The sequence below is a fragment of the Delphinus delphis genome, chromosome 1 (genome assembly GCF_949987515.2).
Source record: "Delphinus delphis chromosome 1, mDelDel1.2, whole genome shotgun sequence".
Taxonomy (NCBI): domain Eukaryota; kingdom Metazoa; phylum Chordata; class Mammalia; order Artiodactyla; family Delphinidae; genus Delphinus; species Delphinus delphis.
In genome coordinates this window covers 51845174-51866517 of record NC_082683.1, presented here as the reverse complement: position 1 = coordinate 51866517, position 21344 = coordinate 51845174, and the positions used below count along the sequence as shown (strand labels likewise).

At 40.1% G+C, this 21344-nt stretch overlaps 1 protein-coding gene across 3 annotated transcripts in view; it reads right to left on the bottom strand.

Moving 5' to 3' along the window:
• Positions 1-21344, bottom strand: part of NFIA (nuclear factor I A) — a 392954-nt gene that overhangs the window by 120078 nt on the left and 251532 nt on the right. For all 3 annotated transcript variants that reach the window (XM_060022868.1, XM_060022859.1, XM_060022849.1), the window contains exons 5-6: positions 14680-14797; positions 8304-8431 (exon numbers count right to left, since the gene is read on the bottom strand). In XM_060022868.1, the coding sequence (XP_059878851.1) occupies positions 8304-8431; positions 14680-14797 (246 nt within the window). The remainder of the gene's footprint in view (positions 1-8303; positions 8432-14679; positions 14798-21344) is intronic.

The window sequence follows — 21344 nt, the reverse complement described above, 5'->3', positions numbered from 1 at the left end:
TCTAGATTTACAGAAAAAAATGTGACGACAGTACAGAGAGTTCTCACATACCCACACCCAGTTTCCCCTGCTACAGACACTTTACATTACTATGGTATGTTTATTACAATTAGTGAATCAATATGGATACATTATTGTAAGTTCACACCTGAGTCCCATCTTTTCAGTTTTTACCCACGGTCCTTTTCCTGTTCCAGGATCCCATCCAGCACTGCACACTACATTTTGGGGTCATGCCTCTTTGGCCTCTCGAGGCTGTGGTAGTTAGTCAGACATTCCTTATATTTGATGACCTTGACAGTTTGCAGAGTAGTGGTCAAATATATTGTACAGTGAGTCTCAACTAGTATTTGTCTGATGTCCTCATGGTTAGTCTGGGGTTATACTTTTTTTTTTTTAATACAGCAGGTTCTTATTAGTTATCTATTTGATACATATTAGTGTATACATGTCAATCCCAATCTCCCAATTCATCCCACCACCACCACCACCGCTTTCCCCCCTTGGTGTCCCTACGTTTGTTCTCTATGTCTGTGTCTCTATTTCTGCCTTGCAAACTGGTTCTTCTATACCATTTTTCTAGATTCCACATATATGCATTAATATACAATATTTGTTTTTCTCTTTCTGACTTACTTCACTCTGTATGACAGTCTCTAGGCCCACCCACATCTCTAAAAATGACCCAGTTTCGTTCCTTTTTATGGCTGAGTAATATTCCATTGTGTATATGTACTACTTCTTTATCCATTCATCTGTCGATGGGCATTTAGGTTGGTTCTATGACCTGGCTATTGTAAATATTGCTGCAATGAACACTGGGGTGCATGTGTCTTTTTGAAGTATGGCTTTCTCTGGGTATATGCCCAGTAGTGGGATTGCTGGGTCATATGGTAATTCTATTTTTCGTTTTTTAAGGAACCTCCATACTGTTCTCCATAGTGGCTGTATCAATTTACATTCCCACCAACAGTGCAAGAGTGTTCCCTTTTCTCCACACCCTCTCCAGCATTTGTTATTTGTAGATTTTCTGATGATGCCCATTCTAACTGGTATGAGGTAAGACCTCACTGTAGGTTTTTTTTGTTTTAATTAATTAATTTTATTTTTAAAATTTTGGCTGTGTGGGACTTTGTTGCTGTGCATGGGGTTTCTCTAGTTGCGGTGAGCAGGGGCTACTCTTTGTTGCAGTGCGTGGGCTTCTCATTGTGGTGGGTTCTCTTGTTGCAGAGCACGGGTTCTAGGCATGCGGGCTCAGTAATTGTGGCACACGGCCTTAGCTGCTCCACAGCATGTGGGATCTTCCTGGACCAGGGCTTGAACCCGTGTCCCCTGCATTGGCAGGCAAATTCATAACAGCTGTGCCACCAGCGAAGCCCCCTCACTGTAGTTTTGATTTGTATTTCTCTAATAACTCATGATGTTGAGCAGCTTTTCATGTGCCTTTTGGCCATCTGTATGTCTTCTTTGGAGAAATATCTATTTAGGTCAACTGCCCATTTTTTGATTGGGTTGTTTGTTTTCTTAATATTGAGTTGCATGAGCTGTTTATAGATTTTGGAGATTAATCCTTTGTCCATTGATTTGTTTGCAAATATTTTCTCCCATTCTGAGAGTCTTTTCATCTTGTTTATAGTTTCCTTTGCTGTGCAAAAGCTTTTTAACCTTCATTAGGTCCCATTTGTCTATTTTTATTTCCGTTACTCTAGGAGGTGGGTCAAAAAAGATCTTGCTGTGATTTATGTCAAAGAGTGCTCTTCCTATGTTTCCTCTAAGAGTTTTATAGTCTCTGGTCTTACATTAGGGTCTTTAATCCATTTTGAGTTTATTTTTGTGTATGGTGTTAGGGAGTGTTCTAATTTCATTCTTTTACATGTAGCTGTCCAGTTTTCCCAGCACCACTTATTGAAGAGACTGTCTTTTCTCCATTGTATATCCTTGCCTCCTTCATCATAGACTAGTTGACCATATGTGCGTGGGTTTATCTCTGGGTTTTCTATCCTGTTCCATTGATCTATATTTCTGTTTTTGTGCCAGGACCATATTGCCTTGATTACTGTAGCTTTGTACTATAGTCTGAAGTCAGGGATTCTGATTCCTCCAGCTCCGTTTTTTTCCCCTCAAGATTGCTTTGGCTATTCGGGGTCCTCTGTGTCTCCATACAAATTTTAAGATTTTTTGTTCTAGTTCTGTAAAAATGCCATTGGTAATTTGATAGGAATTGCACTGACTCTGTAGATTGCTTTGGGTAGTATAGTCATTTTCACAATATTGATTCTTCCAATCCAAGAACATGGTATATTTCTGTGTCTGTTTGTGTCATCTTTGATTTCTTTCATCAGTGTCTTATAGTTTTCTGAGCACAGGTCTTTTACCTCCTTAGGTAGGTTTATTCCTAGGTATTTTATTCTTTTTGTTGCAGTGGTGAATGGGATTGTTTCCTTAATTTCTCTTTCTGACCTTTTGTTGTTAGTGTATAGGAATGCAAGAGATTTCTGTGCATTAATTTTGTATCCTGCAACTTTACGAAATTCATTGATTAGCTCTAGTAGTTTTCTGGTGGCAACTTTAGGATTCTCTATGTATAGTATCATGTCATCTGCAACAGTGACAGTTTTACTTTCTTCTTTTCCAATTTGTATTCCTTTTATTTCTTTTTCTTCTCTGATTGCTGTGACTAGGACTTCCAAAACTACGTTGAATAATAGTGGCAAGAGTGGACATCTTGTCTTGTCCCTGATCTTAGAGGAAATGCTTTCAGTTTTTCGCCACTGAGAATGACGTTTGCTGTGGGTTTCTCATATATGGCCTTCACTATGTTGAGGTAGGTTCCCACTATGCCCAATTTCTGGAGAGTTTTTTTAATCATAAATGGGTGTTGAATTCTGTCAAAAGCTTTTTCTGCATCTATCGAGATGATCATATTGTTTTTATTTTTCAATTTGTTAATATGGTGTGTCACATTGATTGATTTGCATATACTGAAGAATCCTTGCATCCCTGGGATAAATCCCACTTGATTATGGTGTATGATCCTTTTAATGTGTTGTTGGATTCTGTTTGCTAGTATTTGGCTGAGGATTTTTGTATCTATATTCATCAGTGATATTGGTCTGTAGTTTTCTTTTCTTGTAGTATCTTTGTTTGGTTTTGGTATCAGGGTGATGGTGGTCTCATGGAATGAGTTTGGGAGTTTTCTTTCCTCTGCAATTTTTTGGAAGAGTTTGAGAAGGATGGGTGTTAGCTCTTCTCTAAATGTTTGATAGAATTCACCTGTTAAGCCATCTGGTCCTGGACTTTTGTTTGTTGGAAGATTTTTAATCACAGTTTCAATTTCGTTACTTACGATTGGTCTGTTCATATTTTCTGTTTCTTCCTGTTTCAGTCTTGGAAGGTTATAACTTTCTAAGAATTTGTCCATTTCTTCCAGGTTGTCCATTTTATTGGCATAGAGTTGCTTGTAGTAGTCTCTTAGGATGCTTTATATTTCTGCGGTGTCTGTTGCAACTTCTCCTTCTTCATTTCTAATTTTATTGATGAGTCCTCTCCCTCTTTTTCTTGATGAGTCTGGCTAATGGTTTATCAATTTTGTTTATCTTCTCAAAGAACCAGCTTTTAGTTTTATTGATCTTTGTTATTGTTTTTTTTGTTTCTATTTCATTTATTTCTGCTCTGATCTTTATGATTTCTTTCCTTCTACTAACTTTGGGTTTTGTTTGTTCTTCTTTCTCTAGTTCCTTTAGGTGTAAGGTTAGATTGTTTATTTGAGATTTTTCTTGTTTCTTGTATTTATATAAACTTCCCTCTTAGAACTGCTTCTGCTGCATCCCATAGGTTTTGGATCGTTGTGTTTTTGTTGTCATTTGTCTCTAGGTATTTTTTGATTTCCTCTTTGATTTCTTCAGTGATCTCTTGGTTATTTAGTAACATAGTGTTTAGCCTCCATGTGTTTGTGTTTTTTACATTTTTCCCCTGTAATTTATTTTTAATCTCATAGCATTGTGGTCAGAAAAGATTCTTGATATGATTTCAATTTCCTTAAATTTACTGAGGCTTGATTTGTGACCCAAGATGTGATCTATCCTGGAGAATGTTCCATGAGCACTTGAGAAAAATGTGTATTCTGTTGTTTTTGGATTGAATATCCTATAAATATCAATTAAGTCCAACTTGTTTAATGTATCATTTAAAGCTTGTGTTTGCTTATTAATTTTCTGTCTGGATGATCTGTCCATTGGCGTAAGTGAGGTGTTAAAGTCCCCTACTATTATTGTGTTACTGTCGATTTCCTCCGTTACAGCTGTTAGTGTTTGCCTTATATATTGAGGTGCTCCTATGTTGGGTGCATATATATTTATAATTGTTATATCTTCTTCTTGGATTGATCCCTTGATCATTATGTAGCATCCTTTCTTGTCTCTTGTAACATTCTTTATTTTAAAATCTATTTTACCTGCTATGAGTATTGCTACTTCAGCTTTCTTTTGATTTCCATTTGCATGGAGTATCTTTATCCATCCCCTCACTTTCAGTCTGTATGTGTCCCTAGGTCTGAAGTGGGTCTCTTTTAGACAGCATATATATGGGTCTTATTTTTGTATCCATTCAGTGAGCCTGTGTCTTTTTGTTGGATCATTTAATCCATTCACATTTAAGGTAATTATCAATATGTATGTTCCTATTACCATTTTCTTTTTTTTTTTTAATATTTATTTATTTATTTAATTTATTTGGCTGAGCCAGGTCTTAGTTGCAGCTCCAGGGCTCCTTAGTTATGGCTCCAGGGCTCCTTAGTTGTGCAATGGAAACTCTTAGTTGTGGCATGCATGTGGGATTTAGTTCCCTGACCAGGGATGGAACCCGGGCCCCCTGCATCGGGAGCACAGTCTTATCCACTGCACCACCAGGGAAATCCCTATTAGCATTTTCTTAATTGTTTTGAATTTGTTTTTGTAGGTCCTTTTCTTCTCTTGTGTTTTCCACTTAGAGAAGTTCCTTTAGCATTTGTTACATAGCTGGTTTGGTGGCACTGAATTCTCTTAGCTTTTGCTTGTCTGTAAAGCTTTTGATTTCTCTGTCAAATCTGAATGAGATCCTTGCCAGGTAGAGTAATCTTGGTTGTAGGTTCTTCCCTTTCATGACTTTAAATATATGGTGCCACTCCCTTCTGGCTTGCAGAGTTTCTGCTGAGAAATCAGCTGTTAACGTTATGGGAGTTCCCTTGTATGTTATTTGTCATTTTTTCCTTGTTGCTTTTAATAATTTTTCTTTGTCTTTAATTTTTGTCCATTTGATTACTACACATATCAGCATGTTTCTCCTTGGGTTTATCCTGCCTGGGACTCTCTGCGCTTCCTGGACTTGGGTGGCTGTTTCCTTTCCCATGTTTGGGAATTTTCAGTGATAATCTCTTCAAATATTTTCTCGGGTCCTTTCTCTCTCTCTTCTTTTGGGACCCCTATAATGCAAATGGTGTGTTTAATGTTTTCCCAGAGCTCTCTTAGGCTGTGTTCACTTCTTTTCACTCTTTTTTCTTTATTCTGTTCTGCAGCAGTGAATTCCACCATTCTGTCTTCCAGGTCACTTATCCTTTCTTCTGCCTCAGTTATTCTGCTATTGATTCCTTCTAGTGTATTTTTCATTTCAGTTTATTGTATTGTTCATCTCTGTTTGTTTGTTCTTTAATTATTCTAGGTGTTTGTTCCTTAATTCTTCTAGGTCTTGGTTAAACATTTCTTGCATCTTCTCGATCTTTGCCTCCATTCTTTTTCCAAGGTCCTGGATCATCTTCACTATCATTATTCTGAATTCTTTTTCTGGAAGGTTGCCTATCTCCACTTCATTTAATTGTTTTTCTGGAGTTTATCTCGTTCTCTGGTACATAGCCCTCTCCCTTTTCATTTTGTCTGTCTTTCTGTGAGTGTGGTTTTTGTTCCACAGGCTGCAGGACTGTAGTTCTTCTTGCTTCTGCTGTCTGCCCTCTGATGGATGAGGCTAGCTAAGAGGCATGTGCAAGCTTCCTGATGGGAGGGGCTGGTGGTGGATAGAGCTGGGTGCTGCTCTGGTGGGCAGAGCTCAGTAAAACTTTAATCCATTTGACTGTTGATGGGTGAAGCTGGGTTCCCTCCCTGTTGGTTGTTTGGTCTGAAGCAACCCAACACTGGAGCCTACCTGGGCTCTTTGGTGGGGCTAATGACAGACTCTGGGAGGGCTCACACCAAGTAGTACTTCCCAGAACTTCTGCTGCCAGTGTCCTTGTCCCCACGTTGAGCCACAGCCAGCCCCCGCCTCTGCAGGAGACCCTCCAACACTAGCAGGTAGGTCTGGTTCAGTCTCCTATGGGGTCACTGCTCCTTCCCCCTGGGCCCTGATGTACACACTACTTTGTGTGTACCCTCCAAGAGTGGAGTCTCTGTTCCCTCCAGTCCTGTCAAAGTCCTGCAGTCAAATCCCGCTAGTCTTCAAAGTCTGATTCTCTGGGAATTCCTTCTCCTATTGCCGGACCCCCAGGTTGGGAAGCCTTACGTGGGGCTCAGAACCTTCACTCCAGTGGGTGGACTTCTGTGGCATAACTGTTCTCCAGTTTGTGAGTCACCCACCCAGAGGTTATGGGATTTGATTTTATTGTGATTGCGCCCCTCCGACCATCTCACTGCAGCTTCTCCTTTGCCTTTGGGTGTGGGGTATCTTCTTTGGTGAGTTCCAGTGTCTTCCTGTTCATGACTGTTCAGCAGTTAGTTGTGAATCTGGTGCTCTCACAAGAGGGAGTGAGCGCACGTTCTTCTACTCCGCCATCTTGAACCAATCTCCCCTAAAGATCTTCTTATGTGTCTCTTCCACACCCCCACTGTGAATTCCTTGAAAGCAGGAGCCATAGCCTTCCCATTCATCCTTGAGTTCCCAGAACCAGGCATAGTTCCTCATCATGAGAAAATTTCCCAGTGAAGGTGTGAGTGAATGAATGAATGAGTTGGGTGAAAAGATTAGGTAGAAGTAAGGCAAAGTGAAATTTCTGCGTTTTAGTGAAGTGAACAAGATAAAGGAATCAGACAGTGGGGCCTGAGGTTTTGTTTTGTTTTTAATTATCATATAGCAAAACTGCCTGGGGGTTCAGGAGTGGAAGGCATACTTTTCTATGAATGTTAACACATGTATAGATTCCTGTCCATCACCACCACAAACAGGATACAGAAGAGTTCCATCATCCCCCAAATCTCCCTTGTGCTATTTCCTTTTTAGTCACACCCTCTGAGGATTCTCTTTTGATATGTTAGAGAGGAGAGAAAAAAGTTAAGATTTGAAGATGAAGGGGTTCAGAGATTTTCTTGGTGCTTGTCTGCTTTTGCAGGGAATTACTCTGAGGCACGGGTTGGGGAAATTTTTTCAAACTTACTGTACGAGGTGTGATTCACAGACAGGTTATGTACATTACCTCATTTAATTCTCAAGAGCACTGACATAGCTATTATTATTGACAGATTATAAAAATGGGGACAATTAGTTTCAGAGAGGTTAGGTAATTTGCCCATAATCACACAGCCAGCAGGAGCTGGAGTCAGGATTACACTCTGCCTGTCTTTTTCCAAAGCCCACTCTATTCTCTACAGCATTTGACTTTGCATATCGAGGAAGCCACTGGAGAAGATTTTCCCTTGCCCATGTGGAGGTTAGACACTGAGAAAAGTTTCAAAAAGCTTCTGCTATCAGAATTAGTCACATTACTCAAGACTCCAGAGCCAAGACTGAACTACCCCAGGAGGTTAAACTAGCAGTCATCATTTGCTTAGTCCATGAAAGAGGGGCATAAAGATAGCTGTTCCTTTTAAATAGAAAAAGAATCATGATGAAATCCAGTAACAGGAAAACATATTTAAAAGTCTCCTCATTTTATAAATATCCAAGTACAAGCTATCACACAGGGAACCCATCCTACCTTTCTAATGTTATCAACGTAGTTGAAAAAGTTGAAAGATTTTTATTTTGATTATTAAAAGATAAAACCAGACCCAAAAGGCAATTAGCATAAAATGAAAGCGAAGGCAAATGGAACGCTGGATTGCAGTGTAGGTGAAAAGATGTAAGAGTAGAAAACCCTACACACCATTTCCAGTCTCTCTTCTCAGTTAAATGGCATCCTTGCGCTACCACCCTTTCATAAAAGCAGCAGTCAGGTACAAACACGTGTTCACGTGGAAAAAGTCCACTGCTCTGAGCTTGCTGTGTTCCCCTTATGCCTGGCGTGGACTCCCACGCATCCTAGACTTTACAGGGGCGGCTGCAAGCCCAATGCCCAGCCCGCTTACCTGGCTCCACTTCATGCCACCCGCTGGACTGACTTCCGCTCCCCGGGGAGCGCCCTTGGCCTGTGTAAAATGGCTCTTCACCAGGACTGTCCATTTCATCCTCCACAGACTTGAGGCGCTTTGTGGAGCTGAAATAACAAACGGGTACATGTTTAAAAGTCATCCAAAGCACCTTTCTCCTGGACATGGCATCTCTGGTGGAAAGAAAGGCAAGGGAGGAAGCAGTTGGGTAACTCAGTGTAGTTCATGGTCTCTCTTTAGGCTCTTGTTCAGTTTAGTGAGTCACTGGATGTGGAACAAAGTCTTGGGTCTTGGTTGTCCCAAGTGTCTGGGTCTGATTTTTATTGTCACTCAAGTTTCTGCTGCCCCCCACCTCCGGTTCCTTTTTCCTTTGAGGAACGGGTGGCTGGCTCCCGCTCCTGTCTCCACCTGGAAGAGTCAGTAGTAAGCTCACATTTGCATCTCCTAGAGCAGTGGCTGGGGCGTAGCCGTCAGCAATGTCCCTAGACATCAATTCAGTCCCTCCTGGTACCCCAGAAAGGAGAAAAATCAGGGTGCATGACCCTTGAAGAAAAGCTCGGATTGCTGTTTGTTTTTTTGCCATGTTTTCTCATCTTCCATTTAGATCTGTTCATTTAAAAAATACTTATTGCACAGTGACAGCAGAGCAGGTACTGATCTAGGCACTAGAGATAAAACAGTGAACAAACAAGATAAAAATAGAAGGAATGGGCTTCCCTGGTGGCACAGTGGTTGAGAGTCCGCCTGCCGATGCAAGGGGACACGGGTTCGTGCCCCGGTCCGGGAAGATCCCACATGCCGCAGAGCAGCTGGGCCCGTGAGCCATGGCCGCTGAGCCTGCGCGTCCGGAGCCTGTGCTCTGCAACGGGAGAGGCCACAACAGTGAGAGGCCCGCGTACCGAGAAAAAAGGAAGGAAGGAGTACACTTCCTTTTGTGAATAAGGGACATGGAAAAAAGAGTGACCCAGTGACTTTTATGCACTTTCTCTACAACAAAATTACCAAAATGAAATTCTATGCCATCAGGGTGGGGATGTTTTAGTTTTGCATAGGTATGGTTGGGACATTTCCAGAATATTTTCTACCAGTTAAAGGGCTGAATTTTTTTTCCTCCCAATTTGAGACTTCAGGAGTTAAAAGGTAGTGAAATGCTACATGTTGCTAATGTTGTTCTCATTGTGTTAACTGATTATGACACTAACATACCAGAATTGGTAGATTTCATACCTGGTGCAAGTGCTTGTTGGGAAATCTCTTCCTCCTGTGTCAGGGTACAGAATTTTTAATATGTGTTCATTCATCAAACACTTATTGTGCACCTCCTGCATGCCAGGTGCTGTGCTAAATGCTGCTATATTGAAATAAATCAGACATAACCCCTGTCTCCATGGGGTTTAGAATCTCATGGATGAAGACAGAGAGGTAAACAAAATTGTGCAAAGAGAAATACAGGTATGATGATGGAACCACACAGAGGTTATAGTGGGTTCTTCGAAGGAGTTAGGAGAAGTGATACACAGGGAACGTCAGGAAAGGCTTCCCATAGGAGATGGTTCCTGAACTGTCTGTAAGAGAGTGTCAGGAGATGGGGCAGAAAGAAGGACAGGGCAGAGACAGGCTGTTATTCAGCTGATGCACCCCTCAGGCAGCCATTCTGGATTTTAAAATACTGAAATACTTCTTTACCAGTTGGCAAAGTGCCATTGTCCCATGCCCCATACATTTCCCCCAACCTTGTCATCCCATCTTTGCGCCAGAACGGACTCATGATCCCAAACCTAAAGGGTTAAGGTTTGGCATATCAGGGGGGCATTCCAGGACTTCACACTGTGGCAGGGCAGGTCTGTCCTAACTGGTATGCTTGAGTCACACAGGTTATCTGCTAATTTGAACATCACTCCAGGAGGGAGGTGCATATCAGGCACTAACACCACCATGAGCAGAGTGTGACACATGCAGAGAATTGGCAGGTGTTTGCTATGGCTGAAGTAGTAGGAAGGGCAGAGCAAAAGAAGGGGATAGGGGTGATAGAAGATATTGTATGTCTGGACTTTATCCTATAAGCAATGGAGACTCCCTGAAAAAGTCTAAACAGGGAGTGACATCAGAGTCATCTGTTAGAAAGGTCACTCTGGTAGTTGCACAGATGATGGCTTCTGAAAAGCAAAGGGAAAAGAAGGGGATGGAACCTTCCCCAGGGAGAGAGTTAAGAGGCTACTGCAGCAACCTGAGTAAAAAAATGCAGAGGACCCAGTTCAAGGTACGAATTTCTAGTTATTAAATTTGGCATTCCAGGATTCTTAGTCTTTAAAAGTTCTATTTTCATTAAAGCCAGACCACAGGAAAGCAACGTATCTGTAGCATGCTAGCTTAGTACCCAAAGGAAAAACCTTTAGTAGCTTATTTAATGTTCTTTGCTTGGCTTTCCTTGAAGTTCAATGAAAAAGAGCCACTCAAAGAACTTTTCTGTATTTTATGTAAAACTGCATCTAACAGAGTCCTTTATAAAAGGATATACACACAAAAATTCCTCCTAATGCATAAAACCAGAAAAAATGTGGTCTCTTTAAATGAATTTCTACTGTTTCCTTTTATTAGAAAATGTACATGATATAACCTAGCGTTTCCCCTTCTTGCCTTGGCAACCAGGAATTTCGGGGCTAAACGTAAGGCATAATTCTGGGTTCACGTTCCTGATATAATAATCTCTCCTATCTTTCCATATGGTTTCTGTCCCTTCTATATTTAATACTATCTGCGGTGTTTTTAAATTGAAAACCGCTTGAAATAATTTTGGAAGTTGGAAGAATACAAATTGGAAACAAAATAAATATTTTCCTTATGTTCCTTGGCAAATAAAAGGTAAGACATGCATAGTCTGATAAAACTGTGAGATCTGTGGGGAAGGAGACTGTCAGGTTTTTTGTTTTGCTTTTTTTAATCTCTAGTGCCTATCACAGTATCTCTGACTAATAACAGATGCTCAAAAACTGCTGAACTGGGCTACAGATTTATTTATTTATTTATTTATTTTATTTTTTATTTTTTGGCTACAGATTTAGAAACAGTCATATGAGTACTTGTGACAAGGATTCGCCCAAGTGTCATGACTCAGTGAGATCCCACCCAAAAGGCCAACTTCACTGCCCGTCATTCTCCCACTATTAAGACTTTTCTGAGTTTCTAAAGCTTTTGGTTTCCTTGGTGTCCTCTACTAAGACGCAAATACTCATGCAGTTAATAAATCCTAAAGGTGAACGAATCTGTAGATATTAGCTGACCCCTTAGTTTGAAAGCAAGGACTGTCAAGGGTTGATACAGGATAAATGTTTGGAAGTGGAGACACAGGTTGGAGGAGAGAACAGGGTGCAGGAGGGAAGGAAATTAGAAGTGCCAGGAGGGACGAGTGGAGGGCTTCCAAGACAAAGGTTACTGACTTCACAAACTTGGCAGTTGATTTATCTTGATGAAGTTCTTTGGGATTAAAAAAAGTATACACTATCCCAATTTTTACAGTACCCTTCTATGATTTTGCAGATGTTTACTATGAAGGGTTACAGAACCTACAGTTAATGCTTATCAGTCTTCTTTATTTTTTTAAATTTAGAAATGAATCAGTCATTAATTTTGGTTTCTTGCTCTTGACTTTCTAACACACTGATTCTACTCTCTCAGAAACATCTGAGGGACCCTGGAAAGGACCAGTAAGATCTCTATGTAAGAGGGAGGATAAATACTCTTCCAAGCAGTCTCTCTTGTGTGTGGAATTTGTTTTGTTCCTATCAATTCTACCTAGAAATGAAGGTAAGACTACTACCTTCATTTCAAATATTTGCTTAGTTCCTACTACATACAGAGCCTAGAAGCTTTACCCTGTCCCCACAAAACAGCAAAACACATCTTTCCTGAGCGTTCCTAGTGCCCTGAACTGCCAATCTCCATTCATTTGTTGGTCTCTACCTCGAGACTGCAAAGCTCCTGTACTTGACTTTATATCCACAGTGCCTAGGACAATATCCTTGGGACCTAATAAATGTTTGTTGCTGATTTAGAAGACTTAGACACTGTTCTCTGAGGGATTTACAGTCCAGATGGGGAAGCAGGACCTGTACATACCTCAAAGATGATAATAATAATTCAAAATAGTAAATGCTAAGTGTCCAGGAAAAGCAGAGATGCTGGATATTCCTTTCTGGGGGCTTCCCATTCTACTGTTCCTTACTAAAAGAGAGAGCCTCATTCCTAAGAGGATTCAGTGTGAAAAGAGCATGGTTTTAAACTTCCAACAGACCTGAGTTTGAATGCAGACTCTGCCATTTACTTGGTCTGTCACCTTGGGCAAGTTACTTAACTTCTCTGAGCTCCAGGCTGACCCACTGTTAAATGGCAACACTGTCTATATTGTAAAATTACTGTGAAGATTAACTCATATCAGGGATGTAAAGCACCTAATACAGTGCCTGCCACAGAGCAGGTGACCAATTAATAGTGGCACAGCATGAACAAATATTGATTGGTTGATGAACTTTTCTATATGTAAATCTGGGGCATTCTTCTGGGCACATTTTCTCACCTGTACACAGATAATTCTGCTGAGTCTATATAGTTAAAGAATAATTATAAAAGAAGCATCTTAGGAGAGCCTAATGTGAGCGAAACAAACATATTACCAAGTTATTAACTACTGATGCTGTTTATAATTAGCACCTTATCAGGGTTAGTTATTTGCAGATTATAGGAACAACACTAGCCTTTTAAACAACATTAATAACCAGGTTTCCACACAGAGAATCACAGCAAAAGGCAACAAAACAGCTGGAGAAGTTGAAGGGTATTTGGGATGTCCATGGTACATACGCAGCACACATATGAAAAACAAATAGCCCATCAACTTTTAAATTAATCACTGACCACAAGTATTTGCAAAGCTCTTTCATGTTCACTGAGTGCAGTTACACCCAATGTCTCTTCCATCAGCAAACATTCAAAATCCTCAAAATGTATTAACATCCAAATGTGTTCACAATCATGTGTTCACAATCTCATTCTTTTATTATAAGTGTTTTTTTCGGATTGGAGACTTTTTTTTTCCTGAGGGGCTGATACCCCAGTGAACTGAGGGGGACATTTAAACAGCAAGAAAGATGATGGTAGAATCTGGTGGTTATATTTAAGGAATAACTGTTTCTTTAACTGTCTTCAAGGTATTGGTAATGACTAAGCTGATTTTTTTTTTAAGTAATGATTAAATATATGTTTAAAATATGGTTAAAAGTCAAGGTAAGAATGAATCTCTACCATGGAAAATTTCTATCATCTGGCCATTGTTTTAGATCCTAAAACTCTGGTACTTGCTTTAGGAGGACTATACCTTTGTCAAACGTTTTCCTGCAAAGTACACAAACATTAAAGATTGTTCTGCACCATTCTTTTCTTTGTTGTCACAGTCCAGTGCTAAAGCCAATTTGTAAAAGAATACTGTGGGTTTAAATGCCTAATCCCTTTCCCTCTGGTACAGGTTATCTAGAGACAACAGGATCTTGCAAAATGCTTCATTTTGATTTTGGCTTTGTGACCTCAAGGGAATCAAGAACCCCAGAATTGTTATCTGGTTATGTTCTTTTAGCTTTGCTCTTTTAAAGGTCTCCCAGTGTAACAGTGTTTATGATCTGGCCTCACACTGCTGGGGGACTGCATTTGCTTTTACATCCTCACACCAGGATACCAAGTAGGTTGCATCTCACAGAGCAACTCCAGTAGACTGGATTTTGAGACCTGTCGGGGCTCAGTAGGAAAAGAGCTGGGACTGAGCTGTAATGTCTGTTGTGGGCATGGAGACTGGGACTGATGTCACCAGTGTCAGCTTTCTGCCAAACAAGCCCAAACACACCCCCTTTTCCCTAGTCAAGGCTTGTCCTTAATTTCTTGAGAACCTGCTATGTTCATCATCCATCCTTCCTCCATGCCTTTGCTCGTGTCTCCACCCCACCCAGAACACCATTCCTTTACTTTCCATCTCACCAACCCCGACCAGTGCTTACAGTTTATAGCTGAGCACAAGTCACTCTTTTTGGATAAAGCTGTCTTTAACTATTTTCAGCCTATGCCACACAATTTTTCACTGACTTGTGTGTGTGTGTGTGTGTGTGTGTGTCGTCTGTGTATGTATACACATATATGCATGCTCCACATGCATTTGCTTTCTCTCCCCAGTGAGACTGAAAATCCACTGGGGCTGAACGCATTTCTAGTATCTTCTACTAGACACACTGCTAAGTGTGTAGCAGGCCCAGAATTAAAATCAAGGTATGTAACTATGAATTATGACCACTTTATGAGCCATCAATCAAATTACCTGGTAGAGGATGTGCTGGGTAACGACCTCCTCATTGCTCCCGGACTCATGCTGTAGTATGAAGAACTTTCTAAATCTGAGAGAGAAAAATTTGGGCCAGTTCCTGCAGCTATTGGTGCTAGAATTAAAAAAAAAAAAAGGAAAGAAATATCAGGTAAGTTCTGTAAATAAAAGACCAATGAGAGCATATTTCAGTGTCGCATTTAACACATTTTATTTTTGAATTTATACGGTAAGGTCATCAAAAATAATCAGTAATGAACTCGGACCTTAAAAGAATATTGACAATAAAAATCATCTACATCGGAAGGGCATATTTATTTTTACTTTTTTTATAACATACCTTTTCATCTTTTCTCTTTTTGTAATGGTAAATTGTCACCAAGGTTGCAACATTCCTAGATGCTTTTAACAAAAATACCTCCACGTTTTGGTCTGAAACTTTTCTTAAATGACCAGACAAAATACTCCCTGGGCTTTTCTAACTTTGTCTGATCCTGAGAGCTTCCACTCACCTGTATTTTGGAATTAGTTCTGAACTGCAAATTCATCTTTCTAGGCTACTCATTCCCAATTTCTTGCCCTGAGGAACGTGTGATTTCTCCTTACTCCAAATCACCTCAGCACCCTGCATACATCTTTACTTTACTATTTGTCCCACCTTCTAATGTAAGGCAGGGTCCTCAAACTATGGTCCCTGAGCCATAATTTTTGTAGATAAAGTTGTACTGGAATAGCCACACCCCTTCATTTACATACTGTCTCTGCTTCCACACTACAACAGCAGAGACAAGTAGCTGTGACAGAGACCATATGGTTCACACAGCAGAAAATATTTATATGGAAGAATTTGCCGACCTCTGATTTAAGGGACTGTTAAAAATAACTTTGACAACACATGATTTTCAGAGCTGACCCTTGTGGGAGATGTGATTCTCTGTACTTTTTTATGTCTTGGATATCCTGTTTACAGGAGTAGCTTAATAAATATTTTCAAATGAATAAATAACATCTATCAATCTTGGGAAACAATTCTGTGTAAAATCAGTGATGTAACTATATAAGTGCAAATAATCTGTTCTTTTGAAAGATTACACAAGGTGGGAGCAATAGATGCATATATTTCTGTATTGAGGCATTAGTTTGAGAGTTTTAAGCCCATAGAAGTGGATATATAAATAAATTAAATAGAGGCTCATATCCATAAGAAGAAAGGATAATTAGGAAAATCATGAACCAGGGACTTTCATTCTTTCAGCAAATGATTACTGGGAGTCTGCTATTGCTAAGAATTGTGCTGCGTAAGGAAGGCACTTAAATGAATGACATGGTCCCTACCCTGAAACAGCCCTAGAGAGTGAGGCTGACAGATTAATTTCAATACAGTCTGATAAGTCCTTTGCTAGAGTTATTCCTCAATTGATATGCCTGCACAAAGTAGGTATGTAACCCAGCTGAGGGATAAGAGGTTCAAGGGAGTAAAAGGGCCTCAGTAAATGTGATGCCTGTTAAATGTTATGGAAGAATGTTAAAAGGACAAGTAGGATTTACCCAACTGAGAGGAATGGAGGCATTCTAGGCAGAGGGAACAGCATTTATAAAGGTAAGAGAACAGGGCTTCCCTGGTGGCGCAGTGGTTGAGACACGGGTTCAGGGGACACGGCTTCGTGGCCCAGTCTGGGAAGATCCCACATGCCGCGGAGCGGCTTGGCCCGTGAGCCATGGCCGCTGAGCCTGCGCCTCCGGAGCCTGTGCTCCGCAACGGGAGAGGCCACAACAGTGAGAGGCCCGCGTACCGAAAAAAAAAAAAAAAAAGGTAAGAGTACATAAAATGTGATTGGATTTCTGATAACTTGATATGATGTAGTATATAATACATGGGGAAAAGAGGGGAGATTTAAGGTCAGGTCATGAAGGGTAGGTAGGTTTCTTTAAGGAACATGAATTTGAGTTCAGTCGATTCCCAACTTTATAAGCTATTAAAGGACTTATCACACTCCACTATCATTGGGGACTTTTGGGTTTATATTGCTAGTATCTAATACAATCCCTGACACCAGGAGGCAGTCAGTAAGCATTGGTCAAATGGAATCGATTGTTAGTCAAAGGAGAACCAACAAAGTATAGGAATGCTGTCATCAAATTTGCACTTATAAGCTAGACACATCACCTGTCAGGAGGGTAAGCTTGGAGTGGGTAGGCGTGGCAGTTAAAGAATATAATCAGTAAAACCGTGGAGGCCAGTGGAGTTCATTTAAATAAAAGAAGATGGGGGTGTGGTCTAAATTCAAGGGATAGAAAGGAGCCTGGTGACCGCTGTTTAGGAGTTAGAATTGAGAATATGTACTGACTTCTTGAGTGTGGTAATAATGGAAAAGGAGGAGTATGGGATAATTCCCAGGACGGCTGCTTGGGAAACTGGGTGAATTGTGAAGCCATAATAAAACTATGGAATCAAGAAAAGGCATGAGAGGACACAGCAATTTCTAAAATAAACATTTAGTTGTTTGATTAATAGCAATGGCTAAACCTTAATCGCAACTATTGTTATATAGAAATAGTCACTGCTAAGAAATAGAAGGCTCTGAAATTCACATATACTTTCTGAAATTCAGACACATTTCTCAATGACAGGCTCTATGGAGGAAGGCCTTTACTTCAAAAACAAATGGTTAGGCTTGACAATAAGTGTAAAGGGAGTTCTAATTAATAATTTTGCTAGTCGTTCCCAAATTTGCTTTTTATATTAAATTTATTTACATAATCTCCCCTTTGATTTCATAATATTTTATGTCTGAAATAGGCCATGGGGTGTGGAGGGGATTGCTCTAATATCGGCATGGACCACCCATTACCCCTTTTAGCAACATGGCATATAATAGGTGCTTAATGTTTGTACCATCATGGAGCTTAGAGATTGGCATCTCTCGTTAACTAAAAAAGAGGATAAAGCTAATCAGTATCATGGGTCTGGATTTAGATTTTCTTCACAAGTTTCAAGATGGGGTTGAGGCTTCCGCCGGATGGAGCGCCGTGGAAACTGCATGACCCCATTCCCTCCCTCTTGGAAGGAAAAACAGAGCAAGATGTGAGTGAGATGGACTTGACTCCACTGAGAGAAGTCTGAGGTCTTCCACCTATTGATGAACATCCAGCTGCTCTTCCATTTAACACTTTATCATGTTCTACCCTGGAAAATATCTTTTACCTTGCTTATATTTTTACAATGTCAAGGGAGCCAGAACAGGTGAAGGAAGAAAAATACATGCGTGCATGTGGTGTGTCTACTTCTCAGAGAGAATAAAAAAATAATTAAGCCCACAGAAATGTTCCTTAACTTGCCTGTATATTTACTTCCTGTGATCCATTTAGTACACTGTAGCTATAATCTAAAAAAGAGCATCCAAATTCTGCCTTCTTGAAAAGAGTCTTGTAAGGAAACATCACCCGGTGCTGTCTGTATGTATGTTTGGCATGAATGTCAGCTTATTGGCGTGGATTCTGATTCAGTGATACTGTGACAGCCAAAGAGAAAGCCTTATATCTGAGTGTAGAGGTCAAAGTATCCTTGCAATGGGTTGGGTATTCTCAGTGCCTCTAATCTGAAGAACAGGAATAGCCTTGACAAGTAACTAAGAACTCAAAAGGTGTACTTTCAGCGGCTTTTCTGAGTACCTAGGGGGCCATGTTTTGAGAAGCACTTTATTATCTAACTTAAGCCTCAGAACAATCTTTTCAGGAAAGGTACATTTTCTAGCTGGGGAGAACTAAGCCCTGGAGTGAGGTTAAATCACTTGTCCTGGATCAGAGAAAGGCAAGAAAGAGAGAGAGCCAGGATTAAAATTCAAGGATGTCTGACCTCGAAACCTGTGCTTTTCCTGCTGCAGCACCCTGACTTTCATGTACAGTATTGGCCTTAAACTTGAGATGCTAAAAGGGTATGTAGTATCTCTGTCCCCACAGGGTTTACCACCTAGCAGAATAATAAAATAATACCTGAATATCTAATGCAAGGCTGAATGTGTTAAATCTCATAGGGAAAATGAAAAGAATGTGTTAGGAAAGTTCAAAGGAGTAATAGATCCCACTGGCTGGTGGGATCAGAAAAAGGGTTATACTCCAGGAAGGGTGGGTGCTTAAGCTGAGCCTTCAAGGATGGTTGGGATGTAAAGAGGCCCAGAAGGAGATAGGAGAGGGTTTCTAAGCAAAAGAGTACATACATTAAGTTTGGAGGTAGGAGGTAAGTGAGTGATCTGTGGAAACCATGACATTTTCTGAGTAGCAGGGTGATAAAATAATTGTTGAATCTGAGTAATGTCAATATAACGACAGCATACAGAATGAGCATAAGGGGACCAAGACTCCGGAGGTGGGGAGGTCAGTTGGTAGGTTGATTCCGGAGTCCTGGTGAAAGGGAATGGAGACCTAAACTACACTGTCAAGGAAGAAAATAGAATTTTCACAATTGGTATCTGTCACCTCTTTCTGGATAGTAAACAGGTATAAAAGACATGTTTCTAATTATACACTATGGAAGGGCATAAACGAGCAAACGATTATACTATTCTAATAAATATAAAATATCAAAAAGATGTATATAACAAAATGTGCTTCTTAGCTAATGATGGTATTACATCCTTTTTGCAAATTAGGGAAATAAGTTGTCAAGAGAGGGTTAAATGATTTGTCAGGTGTCTGTCCAGGATGTCATGCTGGGCTTCTGAAGCTAATGACTAACTTCCTGCTGGTGTGGTGCAGAGATTTATAGCCACTGCCAGTCAAACGTGGGGATGTCAAGGAAGGACTGGACCAACGACAACATTTCCTGTCTGCTCTGTATATTGTGAAGCCTGATTTTGCTCCATGTGTACTTGACCATAGGCTTCATCATTCTTTAATTAACTCATACATAAGATTTTCTACCCAACTAGATTGAGTGCAATTTGAGCTCTGTAAAGATAGACATCCCAGGGCATAGAAAAAGTGCTGGTCAGGGCCTGGGAGAGATTGTTTAGAGTCCAGCTCTGCCAATAACCACCTGCAGAACTTGGTTAAGTCACTTAAACACTTTGGACCTCATAATTCTAATATTCATTATGATAAAAGTGAAAATTCACCACCACTACCACCAGCACCACCCATCACTGCTACAGCTATCACCATCACAACAACAAGGACTAACATTTACTAAGCATCACTTTGGGGCAGACACTGGGCTAAGAGTTTTCAGCACCTCATCCTATTTAATCCCTACAACACCACTAGGAAGGACTGAGGCACAAGGAGGTTTAGTAACTTTCCTAGGTCATGAAGTCAGAGGCCTTATACCAGATGGCCTTTAATCCTACAGATCCCACAGTCTCTTTTATGTTTCCAAACAGCTGATGATCAGTAAATATACTTTGAATTAAGAAGAGTAAATAACTACCCTCCCTCTCCATTTGTACCCCCTCTCCCAATCTTTAAGCAGTGCAAAATGACACTTAGAAATCTGTAAATACACATAAATAGTGAGAACTGGCTCTCCAAATCTCTTAAGCGGCACTGAGATTACTCCAGCCTGAAGCATTTGTGGACTTTGTTGCACCGAGGAGTTTTCCTCCAAAGGTTAAGGTTGGGCATAGAGTTGCTTGTAGTAATCTCTCATGATCTTATGTATTTCTGCAGTGTCAGTTGTTACTTCTCCTTTTTCATTTCTACTTCTATTGATTTGAGTCCTCTCCCTTTTTTTCTTGAGGCGTCTGGCTAATGGTTTATCAATTTTGTTTATCTTCTCAAAGAACCAGCTTTTAGTTTTATTGATCTTTGCTATCGTTTCCTTCATTTCTTTTTCATTTATTTCTGATCTGATCTTTATGATTTCTTTCCTTCTGCTAACTTTGGGGTTTTTTTGTTCTTCTTTCTCTAATTGCTTTAGGTGCAAGGTTAGGTTGTTTATTCGAAATGTTTCCTGTTTCTTAAGGTAGGATTGTATTGCTATAAACTTCCCTCTTAGAACTACTTTTGCTGCATCCCATAGGTTTTGGCTCATCGTGTCTCCATTGTCATTTGTTTCTAGGTATTTTTTGATTTCCTCTTTGATTTCTTCAGTGATCACTTCGTTATTAAGTAGTGTATTGTTTAGCCTCCATGTGTTTGTACTTTTTACAGATCTTTTCCTGTAATTGATATCTAGTCTCATAGCGCTGTGGTCAGAAAAGATACTTGATACAATTTCAATTTTCTTAAATTTACCAAGGCTTGACTTGCGACCCAAGATATGATCTATCCTGGAAAATGTTCCATGAGCACTTGAGAAAAATGTGTATTCTGTTGTTTTTGGATGGAATGTCCTATAAATATCAATTAAGTCCATCTTGTTTAATGTATCATTTAAAGCTTGTGTTTCCTTATGTATGGACAACCTGGAGAAATGGACAAATTCTTAGAAATGCACAACCTGCCATGACTGAATCAGGAAGAAGTAGAAAAAATGAACAGACCAATCACAAACACTGAAATTGAAACTGTGATTAAAAATCTTCCAACAAACAAAAGCCCAGGACCACATGGCTTCACAGGCGAATTCTATCAAACATTTAGAGAAGAGCTAACACCTATCCTTCTCAAACTCTTCCAAAATATAGCAGATGGAGGAACACTCAAAAACTCATTCTATGACGCCG